The 26,589-nt window shown below is 47.0% G+C and overlaps 1 protein-coding gene across 23 annotated transcripts in view; it reads right to left on the reverse strand.

The window, feature by feature from the left end:
* LOC6549268 (dystonin) overlaps positions 1–26,589 on the reverse strand; it is a 75,653-nt gene that overhangs the window by 19,125 nt on the left and 29,939 nt on the right. For 10 of the 23 annotated variants that reach the window (XM_015156947.2, XM_015156933.2, XM_015156934.2 and 7 more), the window contains 10 exons: positions 21,761–22,040; positions 20,789–21,702; positions 20,357–20,725; positions 19,208–20,126; positions 18,239–18,869; positions 17,993–18,128; positions 16,937–17,020; positions 16,016–16,237; positions 11,411–11,541; positions 10,687–11,149 (listed from right to left, as the gene is read on the reverse strand). In XM_015156947.2, the coding sequence (XP_015012433.1) occupies positions 10,687–11,149; positions 11,411–11,541; positions 16,016–16,237; positions 16,937–17,020; positions 17,993–18,128; positions 18,239–18,869; positions 19,208–20,126; positions 20,357–20,725; positions 20,789–21,702; positions 21,761–22,040 (4,149 nt within the window). Of the gene's footprint in view, positions 1–669; positions 11,150–11,410; positions 11,542–11,674; positions 11,873–14,052; positions 14,227–16,015; positions 16,238–16,936; positions 17,021–17,992; positions 18,129–18,238; positions 18,870–19,207; positions 20,127–20,356; positions 20,726–20,788; positions 21,703–21,760; positions 22,041–22,188; positions 22,952–25,409; positions 25,643–26,589 lie in introns of those variants that run through there. The other 13 variants (XM_015156921.2, XM_026980938.1, XM_026980937.1 and 10 more) reach the window with 9 other exon arrangements.

Consider the following 26,589-nt stretch of genomic DNA (forward strand, 5'->3'; position numbering starts at 1 on the left):
CTAGTGTTATAGACAAATCGATAGAATATACGAGTATATAGAGTATTGCATATGGTATCCTATGCCGACGTCATTTATGCGGAGGAGTATGAGACATAACGCATTGCTCTTCGGCTTGATAAAGCGCGATCGATGGAGTACGATATTTATGGATGCATGTTTGTTGGATGTGATCTGTGATGTACTTGCTGACTCTGATTGCATTATTGTGACTGCTGTCGCTTGAGAACTTAAAGCGATCTCAGCGAAAAAACGTTATATAGAACATAAAACTGAATGCCATGCGCTGCAATATAAGAGATTTGCAAAATAATAATAAATATGATTTGCAAAGTAAATTTGCAGAATGCTTCTTTTTTTCATTGTGGAAAGCTCACATCTTGGTTAGTCTGATGATATAGAATTTGAGATTTAGGTAGAGACAGAGATTGAGATAGACAGAAAGAAATAGAAAGACAGCGCGCTGATCAAAATGTCTTAAAAAAATCGAAATCAATATCAATAGTACAATACCAAACATGCCACGAACAAAGCTTTTAATTTAGAATTAGAATAATTTTGCTGTAATTTCTTGCAGTAATTCAGAATTTTCTTGCATTTGCAATTCCGGATTCGATATCGGTGTTGATAGAAATTGAAAGGGTACACCTCAAGTGATCTGAGACTTACCCTCTGTTCTGCCGGCAGGAGCAGACCCTTCTCGGCGGCCTTCACTAGGTCGATGTTGTTCTTTGGCTCATTGGCGTCGGTCAGGCGTCCCGCGGTGGCATCGATGAGCCCACTGCCAATGGCAGCCGTCAGTGGGACAATGACCCCAGTGCTGGGGTCACGCACCACTGTCGACGAAGGATCCACCAGACCTGAGCCAATGGCCTCGGCCAGTGTGAACTTGCGGCGCCGGATGATGTCTGGATGCATTTGGAAGGGATCAACTAGGCAGCCATTGGTTGGGTTGTACAAGTTAAAGGTGATGGCTTCTAGCAAACCGAATGAGCGCTTAGGCGTGCAGATCAGGCCACTTTCGTAGGCCTCTTGCAGGGTGCAGAGCTTCGAGGTCTGGGTGTTGAGCACGTTCGCCTTGTTGGCATCCATTAAGCCCTTTCGGAAGGCCTCTGGCAAACGGACCAGCTTGGCCTTGGCCAAGTCCTTGACTAGAGCGGAGTCGGGATCCACCACACCCGCACTGGCGGCCTCCTTGAGCGTGTATACCTTGGGCGTCTCGATGACAGTCAGCGAATCGTTTGCGCTATCGTCGCTGGCTGATGCCGCTGGTGCGGATCCAGGTCCACTCGCTGGCACATAGGTCAGCATTCCGGTTTGCAAGTCCAGACACTTGGACTCGGCCGCCTGGTCAAAGGTAACCGGTTCGCGTACGTAAACTATTAACGTGGGATCGAAGGCAAAGTACAGGGCCTTTGGATCTACGAGTGTACGCTTGGTGGTGTCCACGAGACCGCGTTCCACGGCTACCGTGTAAGGCAGGAACTTAAAGCTATCGAAATTGCGAACTAGCGCGGTCTTGGGATCGATTATGTTGTAACGAATGGCCTCCTCGAGAGACATTTCACGCGGTTTGCTAATCACAACGCTCACGGGTGTTTGACTTAATAATTCAACGCTATCCTGGCGACGCACCACATCATTGCGATCGGTTAGTGGCCGGCTAATGGTAACCAGAATTCCGCGCGAGAGTGCCACATCATAGTTATAAGCTGACTTAGACTTGGGATCAAATACTCTGCCCTTGGACACATCAATATCCCCGTTCTCAATAGCTTCCGTTAGCGGCAACTCCTTACCGGTAAGTTGGTTTTTAAATACGGTAGTCGCGGGGTCTATGAAACCCGAATGTATGGCTTCGATTAGGTCGAGATATTCCCCGGTTGTTGGATCGCAGAATTTGCCTGTTTCGGGGCGATAAAGTTGCTGGCGCAAAACGAGTTCAAGGCTGAGGAGGCGACGATTGGAAACAATTAAACCCTTGGCCCTAGCGGCCTGGAGATCCAACTGTTCCTTGCCCAGATTGTAACAACCCCTAGAGTCATCAATTAACTGTTCCTTGATTGCATTGGCTAACCGTAGGTACTTGCCGGTCTCGTAGTGTTTGACTAAGCTGGATGACAGGCTGACTACATCCTCCACGCAAGCTTCGTTGAGATTAAGCTTGCGATTTGTGACTGGATGCAGAACCTTACGTGTGGATGTTTCATAGAAGCCCATCGACAGCAGTTCGTACAGACCAAAGCCTGCGTTCTCAATGTCCACAATTAGACCCAGGCTTAAGGCCTCGCCCAGAGGAACAAACGAATTGCTTCCCGGCTCCCGGAAGACACCTTCCCTTCTGTTGATGATGCCATTCCTACAGGTCTCGCTCAGCGAGTACATCTGCTCTGTCTGCTCGTCGAAGTAGCAGGGCAGGTGAGGATTGACCACGAAACTGCGCATGCTCTCGAGTAATGTAATCTGGCGACCAGTTCTGGGATCGCTTAGCTTTCCGGTCTTGTCGTCGAATAGTCCCTGATGAATTGCTCTCTGAATACTGATAGGCGCATTGACATCCATGAGGATTCCAATATCAAAGGCGTGCTTAAGGGTCATTGTCTGGTTGTTATACAGTAGCTTGGAATTTTGGGCATCGATAATGCCGGTGTCCTTGGCGTGCGTTAGGTTCAGCTGCTTGTACAGACCAGTCTTGAAGTCTCTAATCTGCACACTGTGCTCGTCCAGTAAATTTGTGTTTAGGGCCTCGGCAAAGTTAAGCTTCTCGCCCGACTTCGGATCGACAAAGTGTCCATCCACCTCGTCGTAGACATTCTTCACCACAGCCTCAATAAGACGTAGAGGCTTCTTGGCTTCAACCAAAATACCACGATCGAATGCCTCCTTAAAGTCAATCGACTGATCATCGGCATCCCTCACCGTACCATGTTTACTGTCCACGATTCCTGTCTCGGTGGCCACCCCAAATGGAACGATCTGTCCCGAACCCACATTGACGACCGTCGAATCGGGATCGAGGATGCCCCTACGAATGGCACGTTCAGTTGTGAGCTTCTCGCGGGTCACCGTGTTGCTAAATTGACCAGTCTTGGGGTCGTAAAGACCGCGGTAGACAGCATCGGGCAAGCTGCGTTTTCGCTTGGGCGGGATGAGAATGCGATTCTCCAAGGCTTCGTGGAGGGACAGTTTTGTGGAGGCATATGGGTTAATCACATATCCCTCAATCGGATCCAGATAACCCTTCGCTATCGCTTCTGTAATGGAAATTATAGACTCTGTCTTGGGGTCAAGCAACACCAGCTCCTCGGGGTTAATGAGCTTTTGGGCAATGGCGGTCTTCAGGTCCAACTGCTTGTCATCGATGGTGAACTTTGCTGTCGAAGGATCGTAAAGACCACGCAGCAGACAATCGACCAAGGACAGCGGCTTTTTGGTGCTTATGAGATAGCCCTTTACGAAGGCCTCGTCGAGACTAATGTTGGGCGAACTTAGTGTTCCTCGAACAGTGTCCAGAAGACCCACCTTGGCCGCCTCCTTGCCCGGCAAAATCTTATCGTGATCGACATCCTTGACTAACGTCGTTTCTAGCTCCACAAAGCCCATTTCAATGGCCTGCTGAAGAAGAATCTCCTCGCCGGTGACGGGATTAAGAACCTTGCCAGTGCTGGGCGTGTAGTATTCCCGCTGAAGTAACTCTGGCAGGCTCCAGGTGACGTTGTCGGTTTTCAGCAAACGCTGTTGTACACCTACATCGAAGGGCACCAGAGTGTTGTTCTTGTTGTCCTTGATTTGGCCCGTGGCGGGCAGCACCAAATCGTCTTCGATGGCGCAATCCAGCTTGACTTCCTTCTTTGTAACAGTATCCACAATCAGCGATATCTTGGGGTCAACTAAACCAATTTCAATTGACTTCTGAACATCAACTTGATTTTGACTCTCAGAGTCGAAGAGTTTTCCCGTCTCGGGGTCGTAGAGACCTTTGCGAACGGCGGCCTCCAAGGAAATGGGTTTGCGTGCACCGGGCACTAGGAAGCCCAGCTGGAAGGCCAGCTCCATGGGAATCTCTTTGAGCGTCTGAATGTCTATCACTGTGCCCGCCTGCATGTCCACCACCCCCAACTCAATTGCCATACGCAGTGGAATCACCTCACCGCTGACTGGGTCGCGCACCGATATCGACTGAATGTCCAGTTTGCCACTGTTGATGGCCTCAACAATGGAGCAAACCCGACCATCGTCAAGAACCACCTGTCCTGTCTGTGTGTCTATTGTCACGTTCTCGATGCCCGATGGCTTTTGCTCCTCGGGATTGGCTCGGATAATCCACTGGCGGTCAATGCACTCAAAGAATGGAATTTTCTTGCCTGTCTTGGGATCGACCATGTGACCTGTGTGCCTGTCCAGAAGTGGCCGCTCCAAGGCAGCTGTAAGAGTCTCGTATTTGCCGGTACTAAAGTTTTTCACCAAAATAGTTTCTGGGTTAAAAACATTCATGTCAAATACCAGTGTATGGAATGAAATCTTCTGGCCAGTACTAGGATCAATGAAGTATTGATTCTCGGGATCGTAGATGTTCAATTCATACAGATTCTGGGGTGTCAATTCCGTGTCCGCGTCTACCAGGTAAGACACCTGTTGCAGAACAATTAGTTTGTCGTCAATGATCTGTACTTCGTCTAATGGGCTCAGCTGCTCCTCCTTGAGTAGCGTGGCAACGGTCTGCGATTGCTGTTCTCCATCTACTATCACCTGGCACTCATCGGGGCTAATCAGTTTTTGGGAGATGGCATCGCCAATGGCCAGTGTCCTGGGCACTTCTCGCTTCACAGAGCTTTCCACCAACTCAGCAGGCAGTGCAACTACGTCCCGAGCCTCATCGTCGGGAGTGCCCTCACTGGTGGATGTCGTCGTGGTGGTAGTTGTAGTGGTGACTTTGGTAACTAGTGTAGCGGTGCTGGTGGACGTGATCTCTGTTGGTAATTCCTCCACTATCTCGGTCACAACTTGAGTTGTGGAGGGTACTGGCTTAACTGTCTTTTCTGTGGTTAGGGCATCTACCAATGCCTTGCCCGCAAGAACTGGTGCTCCTACAATGGCTAGAGCGCCGAGCTTGGCTGCATCCTTGACATTCTGCAAAATTTTGCTGCCACTTTCCGCTGGCTGTGTGCCCTTCTCCTGCTCAATGAAATCAACAATTGATTGATGTTTGGCCGGAGTAGACTGCGATTGAACAATTTGCTCCAGATCACTCGGTTGATGTGGTTTTCCTTCATCAACAATTGTTGTCTTGGTGGTAATGGTCTCTGTTGTTTCAGTTGTGCTAATTGGTTCGGCTGGGATAGTTTCCACCGGCTCCTGCTCAGGTGTTTTCCTTGCGGTATCTACAGTCTCTACTGGCTTCCTATCATCACCTTTAGTTTTCTGCTCAATCTCGGTAGGTTGAACTGGAGATGAAGGCACCGGCTCATTCAAAGGCGTTTCTGTATTTTCCTGGGGCAGGGTTTCCTCACTAGTTAAAGATGTGGTTGTAGTGATAGTTGTGGTTGTTACAGTGGTTTCTGTGATCGTTGGCTCTTCGACAGTGACAACTCTTTCTTCAAGCACTATACCACTGGCAGGTTCAGTCTTACTGGTGTCATCGCTCGTCTCATTCACCTTAATCGGTTCTTGGTCGGTTGCTTCCTTAGCCTGCACATCCACAATGTTCTCAGATTTGCCAGTCCCAGTTACTTTCTCGACTGTCGGCTGTTCATCGATTGTTTTTACGGTTGTGGTAATGGTTGTGATAGTTTGTGAAGTTGTAACGGGTTCTTCAATTTCTGTTTTAATTTCTGTGATCTTGGTCTCTGCAACTTGATCAACGAATGGAGCCAGTGGGGCTGTGAAGGGGGGCTCAATTCCAAATACCTCTTCCTTCTTAGCGGCTCTCGGCATTGGCTCTGGCTTTGAAGTAGGTTCAGCTGAGTGTTCCTTTTCGCTGGCTGGTGCAGGAGAAGGTTCTTTCGGTGTGATCTGCGCTGGCTCTCTAGTGCTCTTCTTGGAATCCGGCTCGGGAGTTAGATCTTTTTTAACTGATGCGGTGGATTCTGCATTTTGGGCTGGCTCGGGAGTTAGTTGCTCTTGAACGGGCTTGGGAGTTGTCTCCGTTTCAGCTGGCTTGGAACTTGTGTCTTTTGTAAGCTTCGGTTCATTCTTAGCTGACTCCTCGGAAGTTGATTCCTGTAATATCTTTTCTGGCACGGAATCTGTTGTATTAGAAGTCACTGTGGTTATGGTTTCAGTTACTTTTGTTTCTGTGTTATCTTCTGGCACTTTACTGGGCTTGACTACCACCGAATTCTCCTTGACCGTGGTCGAGGCATCCTCCACCACTACCGGCTCCTGATTTCCGGTTTCCGTAGTGGTAGTTGATGTAGTAATTGTTGTTACTGTTGTGGTGGTCAAAGTGCTTGTTGATTCAACTTCCAAGGGCAGATCTTTTTGCTGTGGCAGCTTATCTGGCTTATCCTGCTGTTTTTCGTTGGCTATAAAGTTGGCAGTCGTGGAGCTGATAAAGTTCTCCGTTTCACTGAGGAGATTATCCACCTCACTTGGCACTTGTTGCGGCTGTAGCTCTTTGCGGCTCTCCTGTTCAATGAAGCTGGTTTGAGGTTCCTTAGGTTTTGCAGTGGTCTTGGCATCTTCCGTGGGAGATTTCACAGATTTGATAAGACTTTTAACGCCACTTACGATGGCGCCTCCGGCCAGTACAGGAGCTGCGATTACGCCCAGTGCGCCCAATTTGGCGGCGTCTTTCACATTTTGCAACGTCTTCGATGACTCCTTGCTGCCCTTTGTCTCGATTTCACTTACACTTGGAACGGATGTGTCCTTGGTGGATTGTGTAGTGCTGACTACTTGCATCTCTTGCTTGCGGGTATCCGAACTGACCACCACTGTCTGGGTGCGCTCTTCCACGATCACAGTTTGATCGCCGCTGGTAACAACGGCGCCAATCGATTCCGGACTTTCGCCGGCCGCTGCTTTTGTCTCCCGAGTTGTGGATTCTTCGCGCAGGATACCTAGCTCCTTGGCTTCCTCCAAGCTGCACACCTCGCCGGTGTTAACGTTCTGAACTTCATTGTTAGAAATGAGAACGTAGCCCTGCATAAGCTCAATGGTTTTAGTAGTCACCGTGTGCACAGCACGCACCGTCTCCATGATCTCCGTTTTGGGAATGGGTTTCTGGGTAATCACAAAATCTGAGAGATTCTTTACCACCAGAACACCGTTTTCCATAGCTTGTCGAAGAGGCATACGTTCACCAGTGGACGGAACAGTCAGGGTGTGGGAAGCCACATCGATGAGGTCTCTCTCCATGGCAGTCACCACCTCGATAGCATCGGGCTTGGGTGAGTATGGAATGGACATGATAAAGTTTTCCTCGATGGCTTGCTTGATTGGAAGTGCTTTCTTGGTACTTGGGTGCAAAACAACACGCTTTGACGGCTCCACAAGGCTCTTTTCCACAGCAACTGGGAATATCATGCCCACCGGCGGAATTTCCACCTTGGATTTTTGCTGATCGTAACTGGGATCGAAGAGCTTCGCTTCAATGGCTTCAGTTATGTTAAGAGTCTTGTTCTTATAGCTGAATGTGGAATCATCTGCATTGATAATGCCCTTCGTGATAGCCTCCTCCAGTGTGCATTTTTCGGGCTTATGCAGTTTTGAATGCGGATCCAAGACCTCACATACTATGGCCTCATGGATGCTTAGAGGATAACCACTCTCTGGATGGACAATAGTCTGCGTTTGTGGGTCAATTAATCCCTGACCTGCCAGACGCGGCACAGATAAGCTCTTGGCCAACGGCATGAGAATATGGTTAGTTTGCTCGGCATCAATAATCTTCTGCTCCACGGCTTGCCTCAAATTTAAGACTCTATTGTTTTGAGGATCGATGACCTGACCACGACGTCCATCAATTAGACCTGTGTTTAGCGCCTCAGTTATGTTAACCACCTCTCCTTTGGGATTAGTGAAGTTACTTGTGTTTTCAAGTATTTCGCAGGTCTCCTCGTCAATGATTCCCTTGCGTAAAGCATCCTTCGGCTTGAGAATGACCTTGCGCATTCTCTGGAGGACTACAACCTTGTCCTCGACCGTTGTCGGTTCACTGTCAAAGGACCTTCCGCGATGCAACTGATCCCGAGAGACAATGCCTCGCTCGTAGGCCACCTCCACTGGAATTTGCTCACCAGTTCGTGGATCTGTGACGAAACGCACGGTTCTTAGGGCTCCTTCGGCGGCCACCAATGGAGCACCTACGACACTCAGTAGTCCCAATTTAGTTGCTGTGATCAAGTCCACAGGTTGTCCCTCAGAATCAAGAATAGTGGCTGTCTTGGGATCGTAAATGGAACGCGCTATCGCCTCGGTGACGGAAATGGGTTGCTTGGTTGTCGGATCCACAATTTTAATTAGCTGCTCGTCTACCAGACCCTGACGGGCGGCATCGAAGATATTTTCAGTCTCTCCGGTTTGCGTGAAGATTACTAGAGCAGTGGACGGATCATAGATGGCGCCCGGCGCAATTTGTAGGGGCTCTGGAGAGGCGAGCTCTCGTTGGCAGGTGAGCACCTCTACAAACTTGGGCGGGGCATCCTTCAGAGGTGTGGAGACCTCCAACACATCCGGAATGTTGTTTACTTTAGTGATGCGAAGAATGGTCTTTTGGTTGGCACCTCTCGTAGCCGGTACAGTTTCCAGAATGATCTTGCTCTCGTCAATGGCACTGCGCATGCCCTGCACCTGTTTCCTGCTATTCGTATAGTTGCCATAACTGTCCAAAATATCACGTTCGAAGGCCGACTGCACGGAGATCTTGTCGCCCGTGCTAGGATCAATTACTGAAAGCGATAGATTGTTAATGATCTGCTTGTTGATGCACTCCTCAAAGTTAACCAATCGATCTGTGCCTTGCACATGGAATACTCCCGTATCTGGATTGAACAGGCGCTGCTCAATGGCGTCCTTTAGTCGCCATCCTCCTGGAGGCAGCTCCATGATCTGACGCTCCGTTACGTTTTGTTCGATATAGCTGGACTTTTCCAAGTTAATAAATTCGGAGACCACACGATGTGGCTTTACTAGTTCCTGGGAAATCGGAATCTCCACCGACTTCTCGACGTACTTGGTGTGCTGTGTATTTAGCTTAATGGGCTCTGCTTCCGGTATGATCTGCTTGGTCACAATGGTAATAGTAGATTTTGTTTTTTTCCTATTTGTTGGCTCCGGAACTGTTTGATTACTATCGGGAACTAACAAGCCATAGTTTAGGGCCTGCTGGACCGAGTAAATATTGCCCGTTTTGGGATCTTTGAAGAGTTGTCTCTCCTCGTCAATGAAACCTTGTCGTACTGCCTCCGTGAAGGTGAGCAGCACATTGTCGACTGGCTCCTGGGAACCAGCCCTGATTGTCACATAACGATTGATCGTCCGCGTCACTGTTTCCGTGGTCAAAGTGATGTTGAGCAAACTACTTAATAGAAGAGCACCCTCGGGAGTTATAAATTTCCGCTCGATGGCGGTGTCCAGGGGCACCGTCTCCCCGGTCTTGGGATCCAAAAGATAACCAGTCTTCGGGTCAATCAGATTGTGATAGACCAAATCAAAGACACTAAGCTCCTTACCACTGGCATTCTGAACACCAATGCCGCGGCTAAACATCTCGTACACCTCCTGGCGCACCAGTCCCTCGCTAACGGCCACCTCTAGTGGCACCAGACTATCCCTACCCGTCTCTAAGGCAAAGCCCGTGCTCTTGCGACGCAAAAGGTCGCGCGAAAGGGCCACATTAAAGCTTACATAGTCATTGCTCCTCAGGTCCTTGAACCCGTCAATATCGAAGATCGAACGCTGCGCCACCGAGCTAATCAGACCGCGTTCCACCGCCTCCGGAATGCTGATCAGCTCACCGGTCATAAAGTCGCGGTACTTGCACTCTGCCGGCAACACGATGCCGTCGGCAATGGCCTCCTGAAGGGTGACCAATTCGCCCTTACGTTTGGTGATGCACTTGAGCAAATTACCGTCCAGTACACCGGCCTCGATGGCCTGCATAATGCTCAACTTTTCGCGGCGCATGGGACTCGTGATCTGGGCCTGTTTATCGAGCAGGTTCAGATCGCAGATGTCCTTCAGCGTGTACGGTTTTACGATCAACTGACGGTTGCGCGCCTCTGCGAAGGTTAACTTCTCCTTGGTCACCTCGTTCACGTACCGACCCGTTTTGGCATTCAGCACGCCCGACTGCAGTGCCTCCTGCAGTGTGATCTTCGCATCGCGTTTCGCGTCCACCACTTCGCGCACACTCGCGTCTATTAGTTGATTGGCAATGGCCGAGTCCAGCCGGAACTTGTCGCCGGAGTTGCGATCCGCTATCCAGCCGGCGCCATCGACCAGGCCATGCGCAATAGCATCGCTCAGGCACAGCGCATTCGACTTGATTGTCACCGACTCGTGCCGGATGAGGTAGCCGCGCTCGTAGGCCTCCGCCAGGCTGATAGTCTGTCCGGATTTCACGCGATACAGGCCGGTCTTGGTGTCCACACTCCCCGCGGTAATGGCGTCGGCAATGTTGCGTGGATTCTCGGGAGAGCCCAGCTCCCCGGACGTTTGCTCTACGGTGACCGTGTTGTTTACCTTGATCCGCTTCTCGGCCGTCTCGTAACCGGATTCCGCTTCGCTTATCTCGCGCTGAATAACCTCCAGGAGCGAAAGCTCCCGTCCGTTGGCATCTCGGCCGGCACCGGGCTCAAGCAATTGCTTTGCCAGCTGCAAGTCGATCAGTCCTTGGTCGGAAGCTTGTTCCAGCGTGATGCGGCGATCACCCACCAGCATCTCGCCAGTGCGCACGTCCAGAATGCGAAGCTGGATGGCTTCCCCGATGGTCAGAACGCGACCCGTACTTGGATCGCGTATTCCGGCTATATCCAGCACGGAATGGCCACCCAGCTGTTGCGCGCGCTTGAGCGTTCGGATCTCATTGAATTGGATCTGCGATTGAGGCAGGCTAGCAGTGCTAACCTCCTGACTAGCGGCGTCCAAGCCATCGCTACTGTAGACGCTCTTCGTAGAGCTTTTCGTTGTCTTCGTTGAGCTGATTCTGAAAGGATTAGATTAGAACTTCATTAGTGCATGGTGGCTTTTAGTTTTAACACAATAAAGGAATGTATGACTCGAAATCTACATACAAAATTATACTGAAAACTTTGCTATCGTTTCTTTTGGATAACATGAAACAATTGATTAAAATAAACATTTGGATTTTGGATTCTAGAATGCAGTAAGATTCTTTCTTTCCGGAGATTATTTTTCGCTCGAGATATTTTTGATATAGATTATATATTTGGATACATGTACTCACTGTGTGGTGCTGTAGGTAGTGGTGTAGAGATCCTCCGGGCGCGCAGCGTAGCCATCGCCAGTTGGCACGCTGCCCGCACTGAAGTCAACCCTAAAGGTCTTGAGCGGTTTCTGAAGACTCTCAGCGTATTGCTAAATGCCAAATGAAAGCGATTTCGGTTAGTAAAAGTTAACAACTGGACAGGCAAATTAAACTCGGTTCGTTGAAATCTTTGCGAGGAGACAGCGGGACAGCAGGGTAAGGAGAGGATAGGTGAAGTATTACCTGAAACTCGAACGCAAAGTCGTAGTCACTTTCCTCTGCCACTTGGACAGTCGTGGTTTGGGTTTTGGATTTGGTTTTAGTCGCCTTGCGACCCGATCTATGCTGAGGCATGTCTAAGGCTTTCGTTTGGTTCAGTTCGACAAAGTCATAGTCAGCAATTGGTATTTGTTTCGTTGGCTTAGGGGCTTCTTGAATGCACTGCGCGAGATTTAATTGTGACAAAAGCAATTAGAAATTTACGAGTCAAGATTTTTAGACAGACGCGTCACTTTGATGTTGCCCGTGGAGTCTCAAACTATTTCGTTAAATGTTTATGGCATGCGTGAGCGTGATTTGATATGGCCGCGAGATAAAGTCACCGGCGATAAAGCGACTCAAAGTACTTCCAAGATTGTCGAAACACATAGACACAACAACTTTACGCTAGTCGTCACTGGACGTTCAGTATTAATCGGCCCTTAAAACAGTCCTATTCAGTTCTTTGAGTCACACACAAGGATACATTTTTAATCAGCCCCGCATCGACGCACACAAATCACACGAAGCACACATATATAGTTAAGTAAAAACAAAAAAAAAAAAAAAACGATGAAACGCACACAAAAAGCAAACCTAAAGCCTTTATGAAAATAGAAATGACGCTATATACGAGGAAGGCCTCAATCGCTCTGCAAATATGTAGTGCAAACTCTCTCAAGGGGCCCGAACCATAATATCAGCTGGACAGAGTTGGGGATCCGGAGTGCGTCTTATCGAAGGGATCTGGTAATTTAATTTTTATCTTTATTCACCATTTGGCAGAGACAGTGATTCAATGGCAAATGACTGACATATGGCCGCAGGTCGTAGCCCCACTTGCAATTGCATTGACGTCATACTTATAACTTTGCAGGAGGGCTGCAGATGAAGTCATTGAATGGCGAATCTACAAAGTGATCAATGTTTTTCATTTGCGCTTTCAAAATAAACAACTAAAGTGCTGTTGCTGATTTTCAAGGTTGCCCTAGAGTTGGAAAAAGCAACAAATAAATTATAATTAACCAAACACACACCGACACACATTTAGACAGTTAATACGAGTACGAAAACAATGATGTCATCAGAGTGGCGAATATTTGATTATAAATGAAACAAGTTTGTCGAGCGCCCGCACAACGAACAACTAAAGCACAAAATAATTCCCTATGAAGCGGGGTTTCATAAGCAAGCAGATTAAACAGATTCTTGGCCCTAATCGGCTACGATGCGCTTGACACTGATAACATGACTAATACGCCACGTTGTGCCGGCTTTGAATGGGGGTAAGAGCGCACAACCGAGAGAGGAAAAGCTCCAACGAGAGCGTTCAGCGTGCAGCATGCAGCACGCAGCATGCAGCCTGCAATGGGACCTCGCCTTTGTGGCACTACGAAAATAGGCGCCTCCCTTTTGCTTTTTTGCTTCAGTGGAGGCAAAGACCCCAAAACGCTCGCTTTCATTTCTGATTTATCGTTAGAATGCCGCTAAATATATATGTATATATGCAATGAAGTATACATAGAAGGCGCACGGAGGCATCTAGTTTAATCGATAAAATCAAAGGGAAAGTGCATGATAGGCGCACAAACAAACACTCTTCCAGCGGCATTCCGGTGTTTCCTGGTAAACCGATCGCTCATTTCACTCATTTCAAAGCATCACATCATTACTGATGGATTGCACCTCATAGATTAGATAAGCGCCAGCCCTGACACTCCCGCGATCCTCTTGTTGATAGGAAGTCATAATTCACGCTAGTCAGCTAGTAATCGAGCGGGAGAGCGGCCAAAATTTTTTGGCTTTTCGTTTTAAGTGCAGCATTTGATGGTTGTTTGCAACCTATAATGACCCTTAACTCGCTGACTCACTACGGAATTTCAGTCATAGATTTTCATTTTCTCGCTTTTCTGTGTGTACGCTTTCATTAACACCAAAACAGACGGCCGAAAATATCAACATTCCGATTCTTGCGACATGTTCAAGGCTATATTAATAATGTATTTCTTTTATTTTCGTTTTCACACTCTTCTGTTTGCGTTTCGGTTATATTCGAGTTGTTGCAAAGCACTCGAGTGACTTCATTTCCGGCTATTATAGAACTCTTTGCGGCACAAATTTAAACGTGGGTCGACGGCGGTAGCGAATTTAAATTTCTATTAACAAAATAAAAGCGGACCAATGCGACACGGTTCGCATTTAATTGAAATTGAAGGCACCAAGACAATGACACGGACACACTTTCTATCCGGCCGTATATGTGACATCATGTCTGCCCATGCGGCGGATGAGCAATGTTCTCTACTTGAGTTTTGGCAAGTTATTTGCCCATTTAGTTATCACAACTATTCACTCATAATTACACGCTCGATTCGAATTCAAATTCCATAGACTTTGCTTGCCAACGAAACCGGAGGTTTTAAAGGTTTTGGCCTTTGTTAAATTTCGTTCACCGGCAGCAAGTCGGCACACACAGCGGATACGCGACGTTATACAACCACGTCGCTTTCGGTACTGAATGGAGCAGCGCCACTCCGAGAATCAATTGGCCAAGTGGAGAGCGAGTGAGCTTTTTGAGACTCAGAGACACAATTGCCACAGAGAAAGAGAGAGAGAGAATGAGAGAGCTTACAAATGCCGGCTAGTTTTCAATGAGCATTCGCCAGCTGTTGCGCCAAAACATTATAAACAATCCATTTACAATGGCCTGAAATGGGAGAGATTGGGCATGGAAAGGGAAGGGAGTTCGCGACTGGAGTTGGCTCCAAATTAAAGTCGAAAACAATACACGGAAGTCGAGAACAAAGTATCAGAAGCATAGATGAAACCAGTTTGTGCCGCCATCTAACCTTCTAAATAACTTATTTCGCTTTTCAGTCTAGTTAAGCCAGCGAAGCTTCTGCGCCGCCCCTGCTATGCATATCAAGTTGGCTTGAAGGCGAAGTGGTAATGGAGCAGTTATGATGTCACTCCAACGCTCGAGGCGAAGGCAACACCTTCGAAAAGCCCCAACAGATCCCAAAACAACAAATTCGGATTACTTTGAAATGGATCAACTACATAGAAAGAAATGAAAGCTAAAGATATTCGATTTTACAATGATATCATGGAGGCTTAAACCTTTGTAAACCTTTTTATACTTCGTCCTTTAACCAACGTATCTTTATAATTTACTGCATACATCCTTAAATTGTCTTAGTATCTTTGGCTTTTCTCACTGTAGTATTAATGATGCTGCTTGTTACATCATAAAGTCCCAATAGAGATATAGCAAAATAGCAGAAGTTGATTGAACTTATGTTTACACCATGTCAGGCGATCTGAACTCCACATGAATAATATGGTAATTGCCTCCTAAATATTTGCAAACAAATATTTTCGAAGCAGGCACAATCTGGTTGGTTAATAATATTCCTAATTGAATTTCTGAGATGGAGCGGCTAGGAAATAAGCAAATTAAGAACCAGTTGAGCAAAAATAGCCAAAATAAGAGGGAACTGGAATCCAACAAAAATGAAAGAGAAGTTGACAGATGGCGACAAAGACGTTGATGACGTTCCCTGGCATTGAAATTCGAGTATATAGGAATCCATATGAATGCTGGGGCCTCATTAATATTTATAGACTTCGTCGTCGTCATTATTAATTTCGAATCTGTCACCAATTTGCCTAATTGGTCAGGCACATGACATTGTCTATCGTTTTTGTTCCTCTTTGAATTGAAACTCCTGACATAATGCAATAGCTATAAATAAATTTGATACATTAAACAAATTACTGCATCAGTCGACAGCGCAGATCAACAACGGTCACGATGGCACACAAAAAAAAAATAGTTTAAATTTTTATAAATTAATCAAGTTGTGATTTATGGCGGCAACACTTCAAGCCATTGACGGTATGTTTGGTCAATTCGCCATTTGATGTGATGTCATTATGAGGCTGCTTCTGCCGACAGTGTGCACCGATTCTGAAGGTTAATTCAATAATACCAACCGCCGGGCATTCGGAGCGGTAACAGATACAAATACAGATACAGATAGACACATGCACAGATGGATGAGGAGGAGGAGGAGGAGGAGTTACAATGATACCACAGAGACGTACGTATTTGCATTTGAAAACTCGACTCGACTTGTAGAAAACGAAAGCATAAAAACTCGTTTGCTGAACTTGAACCCCGCTCAACGACGCGATTACGAAACAATTGAATACTTTGAGCCTAACCCTCAGCCAACGAGGTAAACAAACAAAACAAAAATATACCCTGACGTCATCACCTCGCAAAGATCCTTTCAAAGGGAATGGGTCACCTGGATTACTCACCAGACCATCGCTGCCATTGACTTCGATTGCAGTTTTTAGCCTCTGCGACAGTTGTTCCAGCAATCTGTCGTACTTCGTATTCAGGTTGTCCAGTCGTTGGCTGTAATACTGTGTGGCTCCCGGATCGCTATCCGCCGGCCGGAGATCCCGGCGAGGCGGCGAGAACGATGGACGGGCCTCGACCAGCCAGTCCACGAAGCGTAGGCATTTGCTATCGTAGATCTACTCCCGAAGTTCAGGGTCCCACGTTGACATTGTTGTTTGATTGGTTGGTTGGGTTGGTTTTCGTTGGTTAATTTCGGTTAAATGTTAGTAATTTTGTGTGTTAAACAAATTCGGTTTTATTTTTCAGGAGGCAAGGAAAGGGGGATTATTGATATATTTAGTGCTTTTTATTTTATTGATTAATCAATACGAAATTACTTTTTGCTAAAATTGCTTTTTAATTAGTTTGTTTTGTAAGTTTTGTTGGTTTGTTGTTTGGTTGTTTGTGTGTTTAAGTTTGTTTGTCAGGTTGTTTCTGTTCCACCCAAGTGTTATTGACGCACCTTTTACCCGCAAGATAACTAGGATTTGGAGCTTACAGTCCGGTAAATAGTTTAAAAAGCATTAAATATATTGGAGATTCGGTAGAGAAACAGCTAAGAGGTGTATAGGGCTACAAAGTGTTTTCTTTACGAAGAAAGGAGGGATTTCGGTGTTCGTTCGAAATATCCACAATCACTCGACACAGTCATAAGTAAAGTGCTGGCACTGGGCCACCAACTGACCTATCGCAACCCAACTTTGGCTAGGCCTAGTCCATCGAATCGTATGACATGGGATCGAAATGCACTTGTCTGGAACCCGCGAATGCCGGGTTACGATGGGTCAGCCGTCATCAGATCAATCATACCACATCTCAGGCATTCAAATTTTTACCTTGGCTTCGCGTATAAGTCGTCCTCCAGCCACGTTGACATTTTCGATTTTTGGTTTTCGTTCGATTGCAGCTCCGAGCAGTTTCTATAGGTTTCGAGGGGTATTTTTGGTGTTCGATATTTGCAGGATTTTTAAATCGAATTGTTTTTTTTTTTTGTTATAATTTGATCATTTTGTGTTGATTTATAGGGTGTGTAATATTTGATTGTTGTGTGAAAAAGTTTACAATTTTTTTTTGGTTTGGTGAAAATACAAAAATTAGACAAAAATACATATACAATTAGTTTTCAACTACAAATACGATAATACTGGGTGAATAAATATATAATGTAGGAGCCCATATCATTTGATATCGGTCTATGTATAGGTGCAGCTCAAAATTCTAAGGGGACAAGACTACAAACATAAAAGTAGGTAAGTTTCAAAACTACTACACAAATTTGGTATCAATTTACAGTGTTGTGGGACGGGGTAATATCGCTACAGATTACTTATATGGGTATTGTTGTGTAGGTGGTGGATTTGGCCACATTTGGAGGTCCGTCTGCTGTGTATATATATGTACATATGGTATGCTTATGTGGGTGGTGACCAGCACTACATGTCAAAGACTGCTGTTTGATTAGACAAGAACTACTGCTAGAATACGGACGAGGGACTGGAGGTTTCCTCTCTGTTTTTGGGGACAGTTAACAGATGGAAATGTAGTACAAAAACAAAATACAAAGTTGATAAACACATATAAAATATACGAGTATATATAGGAGTACGAAGACGTGTCCAACACCGGCGGGTTTTATCCCAACAAAAAATTGGAGCAACAACAGTGGGAGCAAACTACTTTGGACGCGGGTCAATGGCTACTAAGGTTTCCATGTATAGGCTATGTATATATACTTTGTGTTTGGCCTGCAAAGGGAGATCTCTGGATGAGACCCTATGGGGCAGCTATAACTCGGAAGAACTGTACAAGGATCTATGTAGATCTAGAGCTAAAGACTATCGCTTATCGAAATGCTAATCTCGTTTTTACAGGGGCAACGTCTTTGTACTCACGTCTAGTTCGTACGCCGAAGTGGCGGTGGGCATGGCGGACAGTCCCTCTGTGGTGCCATCCACCCATGATTCCTCCACTTGCACGCTCGACTGGAGATTCTTCATCAGCCCGATAGCCGTCTCGCATGAGCGCATTCTGAAAAAGCAAAGTAACACGTTGTTAGAGAGGCAGGTTCATCTCCATCTGTGGTCGCCAATGAGGCGACACCCGCACAGAAAGAGAGCAGGTGGCGCCAGTGGACCTACCTTTCGCCCAATTGATTGCACACCGCACTCCAGCGCGTGTTCAGGCGCTCCACGTTCGAGTGCAGTCGCTTCAGGTCGCCAAGCACCTTGGTGGGCACTCCCATGCGTCCCAGCTGGTCGGCCGCATCGTTCATCTTATCCATTTGCGGCTGCTGTTGTGTAATGATGTCCTGCATGTGGTTCAGTTGCTTAAACACCTGCTGCAGGCCCTCAGCTGTCGATGGCAGATCCTGGTGTCTGGCCAGCTCGTTCTCCAGCTCGGAAATCACATGCTCATTGTCCTCCAGACCAGCCAGCGAGGCCTCAAGCAGCTTCAAGCGGTCCTTGTGAAGGCCACTCTGAGTGTTCAGCTCCTTCCACAGCTCCATGAGGTTGTCAAGGCTCTTTTTCAGCACTGGCGTCTTCAAAGCAATCGTGCGGAAAGTCTCCTGCAGATGCTTCAACTCTGGCTCCAAAAGGTGCAATCTGCGCTCATAGTCCGAATGAATTTCGAGCACATGCTCCAGAGAGTCCAAATCACGTGGCAACGGAGCCAGTATAATCTGATCCAGCTCACGGGCCATGTCTTCCAGTTTGCTCTTGATGGCAATGCATTCCTCGGTGAAGATGCGACTGGCCTGCTTGCTCTCCTCTGCAAAGGATAAAGAACGATTAGTATTGTAAAAAAAAGATTATGAGATCGTTTAGATTAGATATCCCAGAAGAGCGCAAGATTACCCCTTGTTTTGACACTTGCGAACAGCTTCTTCATGGTTGACTAGGCTTGACAAGACTAAGTCGCTTTCTGGCTTCCTGCTTGCCACTTGCCTCAGTGAAAACACACAAGCATTAAATTCAATTAGCCTCCATCAATTAAACGCTTTGGACAGCTGGCGAGCGCCGTCAATTGAAAAGCGAGGCGAAAACTATCTCCTACCCTTCAAAATCCCCTGTTAATACCGATACCCATTGGAGTACTCCCACACTCACCTTCGGCGCGCGCACGCTTCTCGAACTCATCAAACAAGCGATTGACCTCGTCCATTTCGCGGCGCAGGCGTCGCAGCTGCGGATCATTTGGATCACCCTCGCTCAGCAATTTGTCGGCATCGTCGTTGAGGGCACGCCGGATGGCCGTGCGCTGCTCAGGACCCATGGCCAAGAACTGGTCAAAGTCCCAGCCCTTAACCACACGAATGGTGGCGAAGATCATGTTCTGGCGCAGGCGCAGATGCTTCTTCTGCCAGAGAGCAACGGAGCGATCGAACAGTCGCTTCAGACGTTCGGCAGCATCGATGGCCTCCTGGTCAGGAGGCGGAAGTAGCAGGCAAGCGCCCGGTATGGGTCCTTCCTGACCCTTAGCAGTGCGCACGCGCCACTTCACACGTCCCGAGTTGTCCAGGAGCGTAACAGTCTCGCCCTTTTCGATCTGCAGTTGACCCTGCTGTTTGTAGGCACAGATGGCCTGCACGGGTCCCTGTCGATTTACCGGCTGGCGTCGCTTGTTTAGAGGCACCACTGTCTGGGCCCTTCGCTGCAGTGTCGCCACTGTCTCGCCAAAAGCATTCAGTTCCTCACGCAGATCCTGCATACCCCTGAGAAGAGTTTCACCCTGGTCCAAGCCAAAGTCCGACTGCGAGAACTTGCTGTTGAGTATTTCGTCACGCTTGGCCAGCCACTGCTCCGCATCCTTGATCTCGCCAAAGAACTGATGGTACTCCGTGGCGTGTTTCAAATGAACCTCCAAGCAGAGAGTCAGCTGCAGCAGCCAAGCCCATTGTTGTTGCAGGGCTGTCAGATGGGCTTCGATGCACTTGGAGGCCGGATGCTGTTGGTTCAGCAGAGCCTCTCCACGATCCAGGATGGTGGCAAAGTGCATCTCACGCTTTTCCAGTTCGGACATTAGGTTCTAGATGGTCATAAAAAAGGTTTTATTAGTAAAGATATTAAATGAATTTTATAAGTGCACTTGGTTGGTTGCTCTTTTTTGCAATAGAAAATTTCTCATGGTATTTGTAAACCAATTTGTGGTCTTACCTCGTCGCCATTACCAAATGCACGCTTGTAAACGGATAGAAGCACAACACATATATAAAACTAGCTCTAAGGGCATTCATTGGGGCATAAGCCTAAACTTACCTCGTAGTATGTGTGCACGGAGGGAAGATCGAGTTGTTTGTCCGCCCAGTCGCGCGTAATCTCCACCTGCTCCTTTTCATTAAGCCACTGCAGTTCCGCGGAGGCCTGTCCCAGGAAGTGCTGCAGCGAGTCCAAATCGGACAGACGCTTCGTCGAGGTGCTAAGCAACTCGGCATACACCTTCTGCAGCTGATTGAGACGCTGCTGGTACAATGCCAGCTCATCTCCGGAGAACTTGGTCTGCTGGCGTTCGTCGTTGAGTATTTTCGTGTGGAACTGATCAATGATCTTGTGCTCGTGCTGTTGACGATCCAGTTCCTCCTTGACCGACGGCAGGTCACTGCCATAGTCAGCGGCAAGCAATTGTTTCTGCAACACAAACACAGTAGTTTAATTGATCTTCAAGAGCACATATGATTTATTTGCACTTACCAACTTGTTTTGGCACCACTCAATGTGCTCCTGCAGATCGCGGAAATGGGGATTCGTGTCGATCTGACGGGACTCGACCACCATGCGCGTTTGACGCGTCACCGTGGTCTCGTGGACGGGATACTTCAAACCGGACAGCTTCTGTACCAGGTTCGTGTGGAAATTGGTGCGCAGTTGAGCCCAACGCTGGTGCAATTTGTTGACCTTCTTGTGCAGCTCACTGACATGGGGATAGCGACCCTCGTTGAGCACGTGGCAGTCCTGGTTCATGTCCTGGATGGGTTCCTCCAGGTGCCGGATTTCGGTTTCAAGCGCCTCGACAATGCTCTTAGCATCAACGGGATGTAGACGCTCGATGCGACGACCCTCCTCGCCAATACGGGTCTCTAGATCGCTCAGCTTCTGATCTACATGCTTGATCTCGCGCTGTACCTTATCGGCCAGTCGTTGCAGCCGTTCTAGTCGCTCAATTTCCTGCTGAAGGATAACCTCGCGATCCTGCAGCGCCGTGTTCATGCGATACCACGCCTTCTCAATGGCATCCGGCCGCAGTTCGGCCTCTACGTCGACTTCACCCACCGTTTCGAAGTAGCGTTCCAGCTCCTTGTAGATCTGAATGAGCTTGGATTTCTCGCGCTTGCGGGCGCTCACCTCCTCGCTGCGGAAACGCTGCAGATCGCTCAGCAGACGCTTCATCTCAATAAGCGTGGGCGGGAAGGAACGCTCCTGCAGGTAAGCTGTCTTCTCGCGGCACCAGTAGATGAACTGCTGGGCCAGGTCGCGATATTCATGGACGCGACGTTGTGACTCCATGTCGAAGAGTGGATGGATAGAGGGCGGCTCCGGGAACACATCGTACAGCGATGAAATATACGTGATGAGGGACTTCTCATCCGGCTCGTTGGTATCCACATCTAAAATAGACGGTTCGCAATTAGATGGATCGTCTTATGAATTTTTTGGTTAACTTACCCTCAGGATCCAGCAGGCGCGTAACTCCGTACTCCTTCTCCACAATGTGGAAGGCTGTCTCCAGGCGCTCCCTTGGCCGATCGTTCCTTGCCTTTCGCCAGTCAAGCAAGTCCGGTCGGTTGCGGTGCACCAACGCCGAGAAAGCCAATCCATCTCGCCACGACGATGTAAAGTCGTTGACACGTACGCCCGGATACCGAGCAGTGGAGCGACGTGCCCAGCGCAGTAGAGCCTCCCGAGCGGATACGTTGTCCTCTTTGCCCACAACAATATCGGAGATCTGCACATAATTTAGTTAAGTAATAAGTATAAGGGTTCAAATTCTATAGAAAAGGAAATGCATTGATTAATTTGAGCAGAGCAAAAGTGTGGTCGCCTAATTTAATGAGTATGTCATCCTGCATTTTATTCCCAAGTTCGATTTATACCTCTCTGCGCTGCGTGGACGACGACTCTATGGCCGGCGGCAGGGCGCGACGATACTCCAACTCCGAGCTGCGAATCATTTTGGCCGGAGGCAACAAATCCTCGGCAGGCTGAGCATTCTCCTCCGCCCTGCTCAAAGTGGTTACTTTCCGGACAATGTGCGTGGTTACACGGCGATGGCCATTGGGGGCTCTTTGCGATGTCTTGGTGCTTTCCACACTGGAGCCCAAAACCTCCGTGGAGATGCGCTTATTTCGCGTCACCTGTTGGTAATGGCTGGATGACGATGGAATTGCACCGGCCGGAACCAAAGCTCCACTCTGCGAAAGGCGTCGTGAATTGCCAGCGGGATCTTGGAAGGTCACAGTGCGCTCAAAGTTGGTTCGTTCATGGGGAACGCTTCCCAGGGGCGATACACCTGGATAATCCGTAATCACCGCCTCCACAGTGCGCTCCCTCTTTGTCTCATGACGATACCGCAAGCTCGAGTCATCGATATTGGTGGTTATGGCCGGGCCACGGGAGGAGTGGACCACTTCGGATCCGCTGCTCAGAACATCGCCCCTGCCGCCATTCGTCTGCCGCACCAGTTGTTGTGTGCGCTTCAGCGTCGATTGCGAGCTGGAGTGCATGTTATCGTAATAATCGAACTGCTTGCGCAGTTATCGATGCTTTCGTTTGTTTCACTTTGTGTCGTTTCGTTCTAAGGTTCGTTAGAAAATCGTTTCGTTTTGCCGCGTTTCTTTTGCGCCGATTTTCGCAATTCTGCGTGATTGCCAAAATAAGTTTAATTATTTGCCGGTCCTTACAATTTGGGTTTAATTAAGCCAAATCTAAACCCGAAGTCAAATCCCAAACTAGCACCGGATGTCTGGTTCTATGTGGCATTGCCCCGGAGTTTGTCAGAAACCCCATCGAGAACTGAAGTAGAGTAAATTTAACCGAACGGAGCCAAAGTGGAGTGAAGAATTATAAGGGCGAGGTGAGAGGGTATGCCGAGGGGGGAGGTAGGTGGGCCCATTGTTGTTGCGAATTATTTATTGTGTTGTACGTATACATAATTATCCCAACTGTGTGTCTGTCTTCCTCTTGGCGCTATTTTGTTGCTTCTTTTGCTGCCGACATTTTTTTCATTTTTTTTGTTGCAAAAATACACACATACATATATTCACGGCAAAAAGTTAATGTACACCGCGCTGATTCATGGGCAGAGATTCATTAGTTTCGGAACACGCAAGCCTATTTTGCATAGGAAAATGGGGAGAGGAACGATTTGGCAGTGGAACAGGGAATATGGGAATACATATTCACCGTTTTATTTGCACTATAGGAAGTGTAAGAAAAAGTTGGAATATATTACCACTTTTTTTAATGTTGAACTTCCATATGTAGAAGGTTCTGTATCATTATCGCTAGATATTATGCCAATAAGTTTTGACTCGCTTCCAAGATCTATTACTCAAATCGAAAATAGCAGAATTACACAAATTTCTTTGCAAATATTTAGGGTCAATATTATCAAAACAAACAGCAGTAATTGTTCAAGTGAAGGGGCAAATAATTCGCAAGTGTGATAAATCTAGAGAGAAACAATGCAGCAAAGGAACAGAAAATGCGAGAATTAACTCATTTTAGGGCTGCACTTAAAAAGTAAACAGGAAGCGAGCGAAATGCTTAGAGTCTCTATAAACAAAGCCAACAGCTGGCTTTCAAAATTTCCAAGAATTGTAAACATATTGGTACCGCCTTGTAACCGCCTCTGCCTCTAATGGAAATCTCTAGATTAATCTATATAGCTCAAGATCAATAAAACAGTTGGCCAGGCCAAAAAGATCGCCCACCCAACGAAAAGCACGACAAATGTTTGTTTTGCATTGGTAATGGAGAATGGACTTTAACTGGAGGTTATACATATGTATGTAGCTGCGTTTCACGCCTGCGCAGAACCGTGACAAACAAATACACACATCACAACCATTCACATCCATCGCCACACAACCAAAAATGCTAATTGCAGCATTTTAAGCACACTATAAACGACCTGTGTTGTTTTTATGTGATTATGCCAAAAACAAAACAAAAATGATAGAGAAATAAGAAAAATACCTAGGGGCCCCAGCGAGCAGCTCGAAAAAGTGTCTGTGGAGGCGTCTCTAAGAGGCGTTAATGGTTTGACATTCTCAATGAGTCTTTTGAAAGGCGGCAAAGCTCAATCTGGTCTTTGCCTATTTTGGGTTTTTGGCTACTGTTCAGAGTTAGGAGATGTGCGCTTTTCAAAGGTGCCTGCCAATTTGCATTGCTCAACGGCACAGAAAAATGCACAAATTTATTGAAACTTGAGGCTATAAATTAAATGGAGATAATGCACTTAAAGCCAATCAAAATTTCAAGAGACCTGCAGAAATGAAGCTTGGTGAGGTAGAAGACTAATGGGCATGCCAACTAATTTGTATGTCCTAAAAGAAATGGCTGAAATTCCGGTTTTGGCGACTTCAAGTGCAATTAAGAACACATAAAACGCAGTGAATCAAACACTGTATCACTCGAAAGTGTTTTGTTATGCGGAGATTCATTATATCCAAATGATATTCATAAATAAAAGCTAATTAAGGACGGAAGAAAACCAAACAAACTACAGACCGTAAGTAGTTAATTTCGATATGGGTGATCTTCGCTAGCATTTTCAGATTTCGGCGATTTGTGGGCAAATAAATTAGATTTAATAAAGCATCCTCAGACAACGAGACAAACAATAAGCCACTTGAGGAGAGCGTTGAAAATTGCTAAATAAAATACGAGACACACACGCACAAAAAAATGTTTTTTCAAAGCTACGAACTGGAACAGCGGCGAAAACCAAAACCGAGACGAGATGGAATCGGGGAGATCAGCAGGGGCGTACGTCATTATTTTACAGCTACTTGACTCCGGTTCGTGGGGCATTTTGTTTGCAAACAAACGAACGAATTGAAACAAACCGTGCCCCACACTTTGGCAATAAACTCGTCATAAAAAAATAATTGAAATGCAACTCAATTGCGAGAGATTGAAATCAATTGAAATTGGCGGCATTTAATAAATCAGAGAAGCAGAGCGATTATAACGCAAGATTCTGACATCATGCGAAGTCGCATTAATTGATTGAAATCACTTTGGGTCTAAGACTTTGGCTTTGGCTTTGGCTTTGGGTTTTTAGGGGGTTTTCTGGGGCACACACACACACACACTTTCTAAGAATTTCCGGGATTTCAAAACGCGTTCCCGTAGTTTTGGAATAGTTGTGGAATTCCGCGGTTCCCGAGGAACGCATGCAATTTATTAATTTCTATTTGTTTTTTGCAAATATTTATGGAGAGGGATCGTGAAATGTGTGCGGCGGCGTCTCGACAACAACTAAAAGCGATCGGGCCAAGTTAAAACGCTTAAAGTGTGGCTTTGGCCAGGTGTTGACGCTTCTGTCGACGTCGACGTCGCTGTGCCGCCTCGCTCTTTTTTTTTTTTGTTTACAGGCAAGAATAGAAGCGAAGCTGAAACAAAGTGGAATTGGCACATGGCGATCGCTGCCTGTGTTGGCGTTGACGTCAACGTCGCCGACGGCGTCGGCGTCACGAGTCGGGCTTTACAATATATGGAATATATGGATATGGAATCGCGATCGTGCTGACAGCTGTGCGTGTGCGTGTGTAGCTGTGTTGGTGGCAACACTCCAACACTGCCAGCCCCGTTATGGCCTGGTGGCTTCGCTGCCGACGCCACTGCCTCTGCCACTGCCGCTGCCAGCACCTCTGCCGCCATTCCACCTGATTCTGCCACCACTGCGGTGCCTCTTGATGACGTATTTGCAACCAACACCTGTGTTTTTGACGGCGCTGCCATGGCAACGTGGACGCCGACGCTGGCAGCGACGCCCACGCCAACGCACACACATGTAACGCAACAGCAAAAAGAACAACAACACAAGGGCAGCGAAGCTTGAAATACCCTTACAAACTGGATAATTGATAATAAAGACACATATGTCATTTAAAGATTCCCACTTTTATCGAGAGATCTGCAATCCGTATTGAATTAATCGAACTATTTTACTCCTTCCACATCAAATACTTTCTCATAGGCATATTAGGATCATAATATCTTTATGATAATCTAATTCTGATTAGGCTTGGTAAAATTACTTACTTTTAGTAGGTAAGCTGTACTATCAGAACTAAGGGATTAAATACATGTACACATCAATTGGACAATTACTTTTACCTGTTGAATAAAGCACAAACTATTTAAATGCCTTAATAAGCTAATTGAATACTTCCGCTGGAATTTTGATCTCTTACTCCAAGGTTTACAAAAAAATACATATGGAGGTAAGCTAAGCCCAAAATGAGATGGTATATTATACAACACCG

The sequence above is a fragment of the Drosophila erecta genome, unplaced genomic scaffold, assembly GCF_003286155.1.
Source record: "Drosophila erecta strain 14021-0224.00,06,07 unplaced genomic scaffold, DereRS2 tig00000092-arrow-pilon, whole genome shotgun sequence".
In the NCBI taxonomy this organism is placed as follows: Eukaryota; Metazoa; Arthropoda; class Insecta; order Diptera; family Drosophilidae; genus Drosophila; species Drosophila erecta.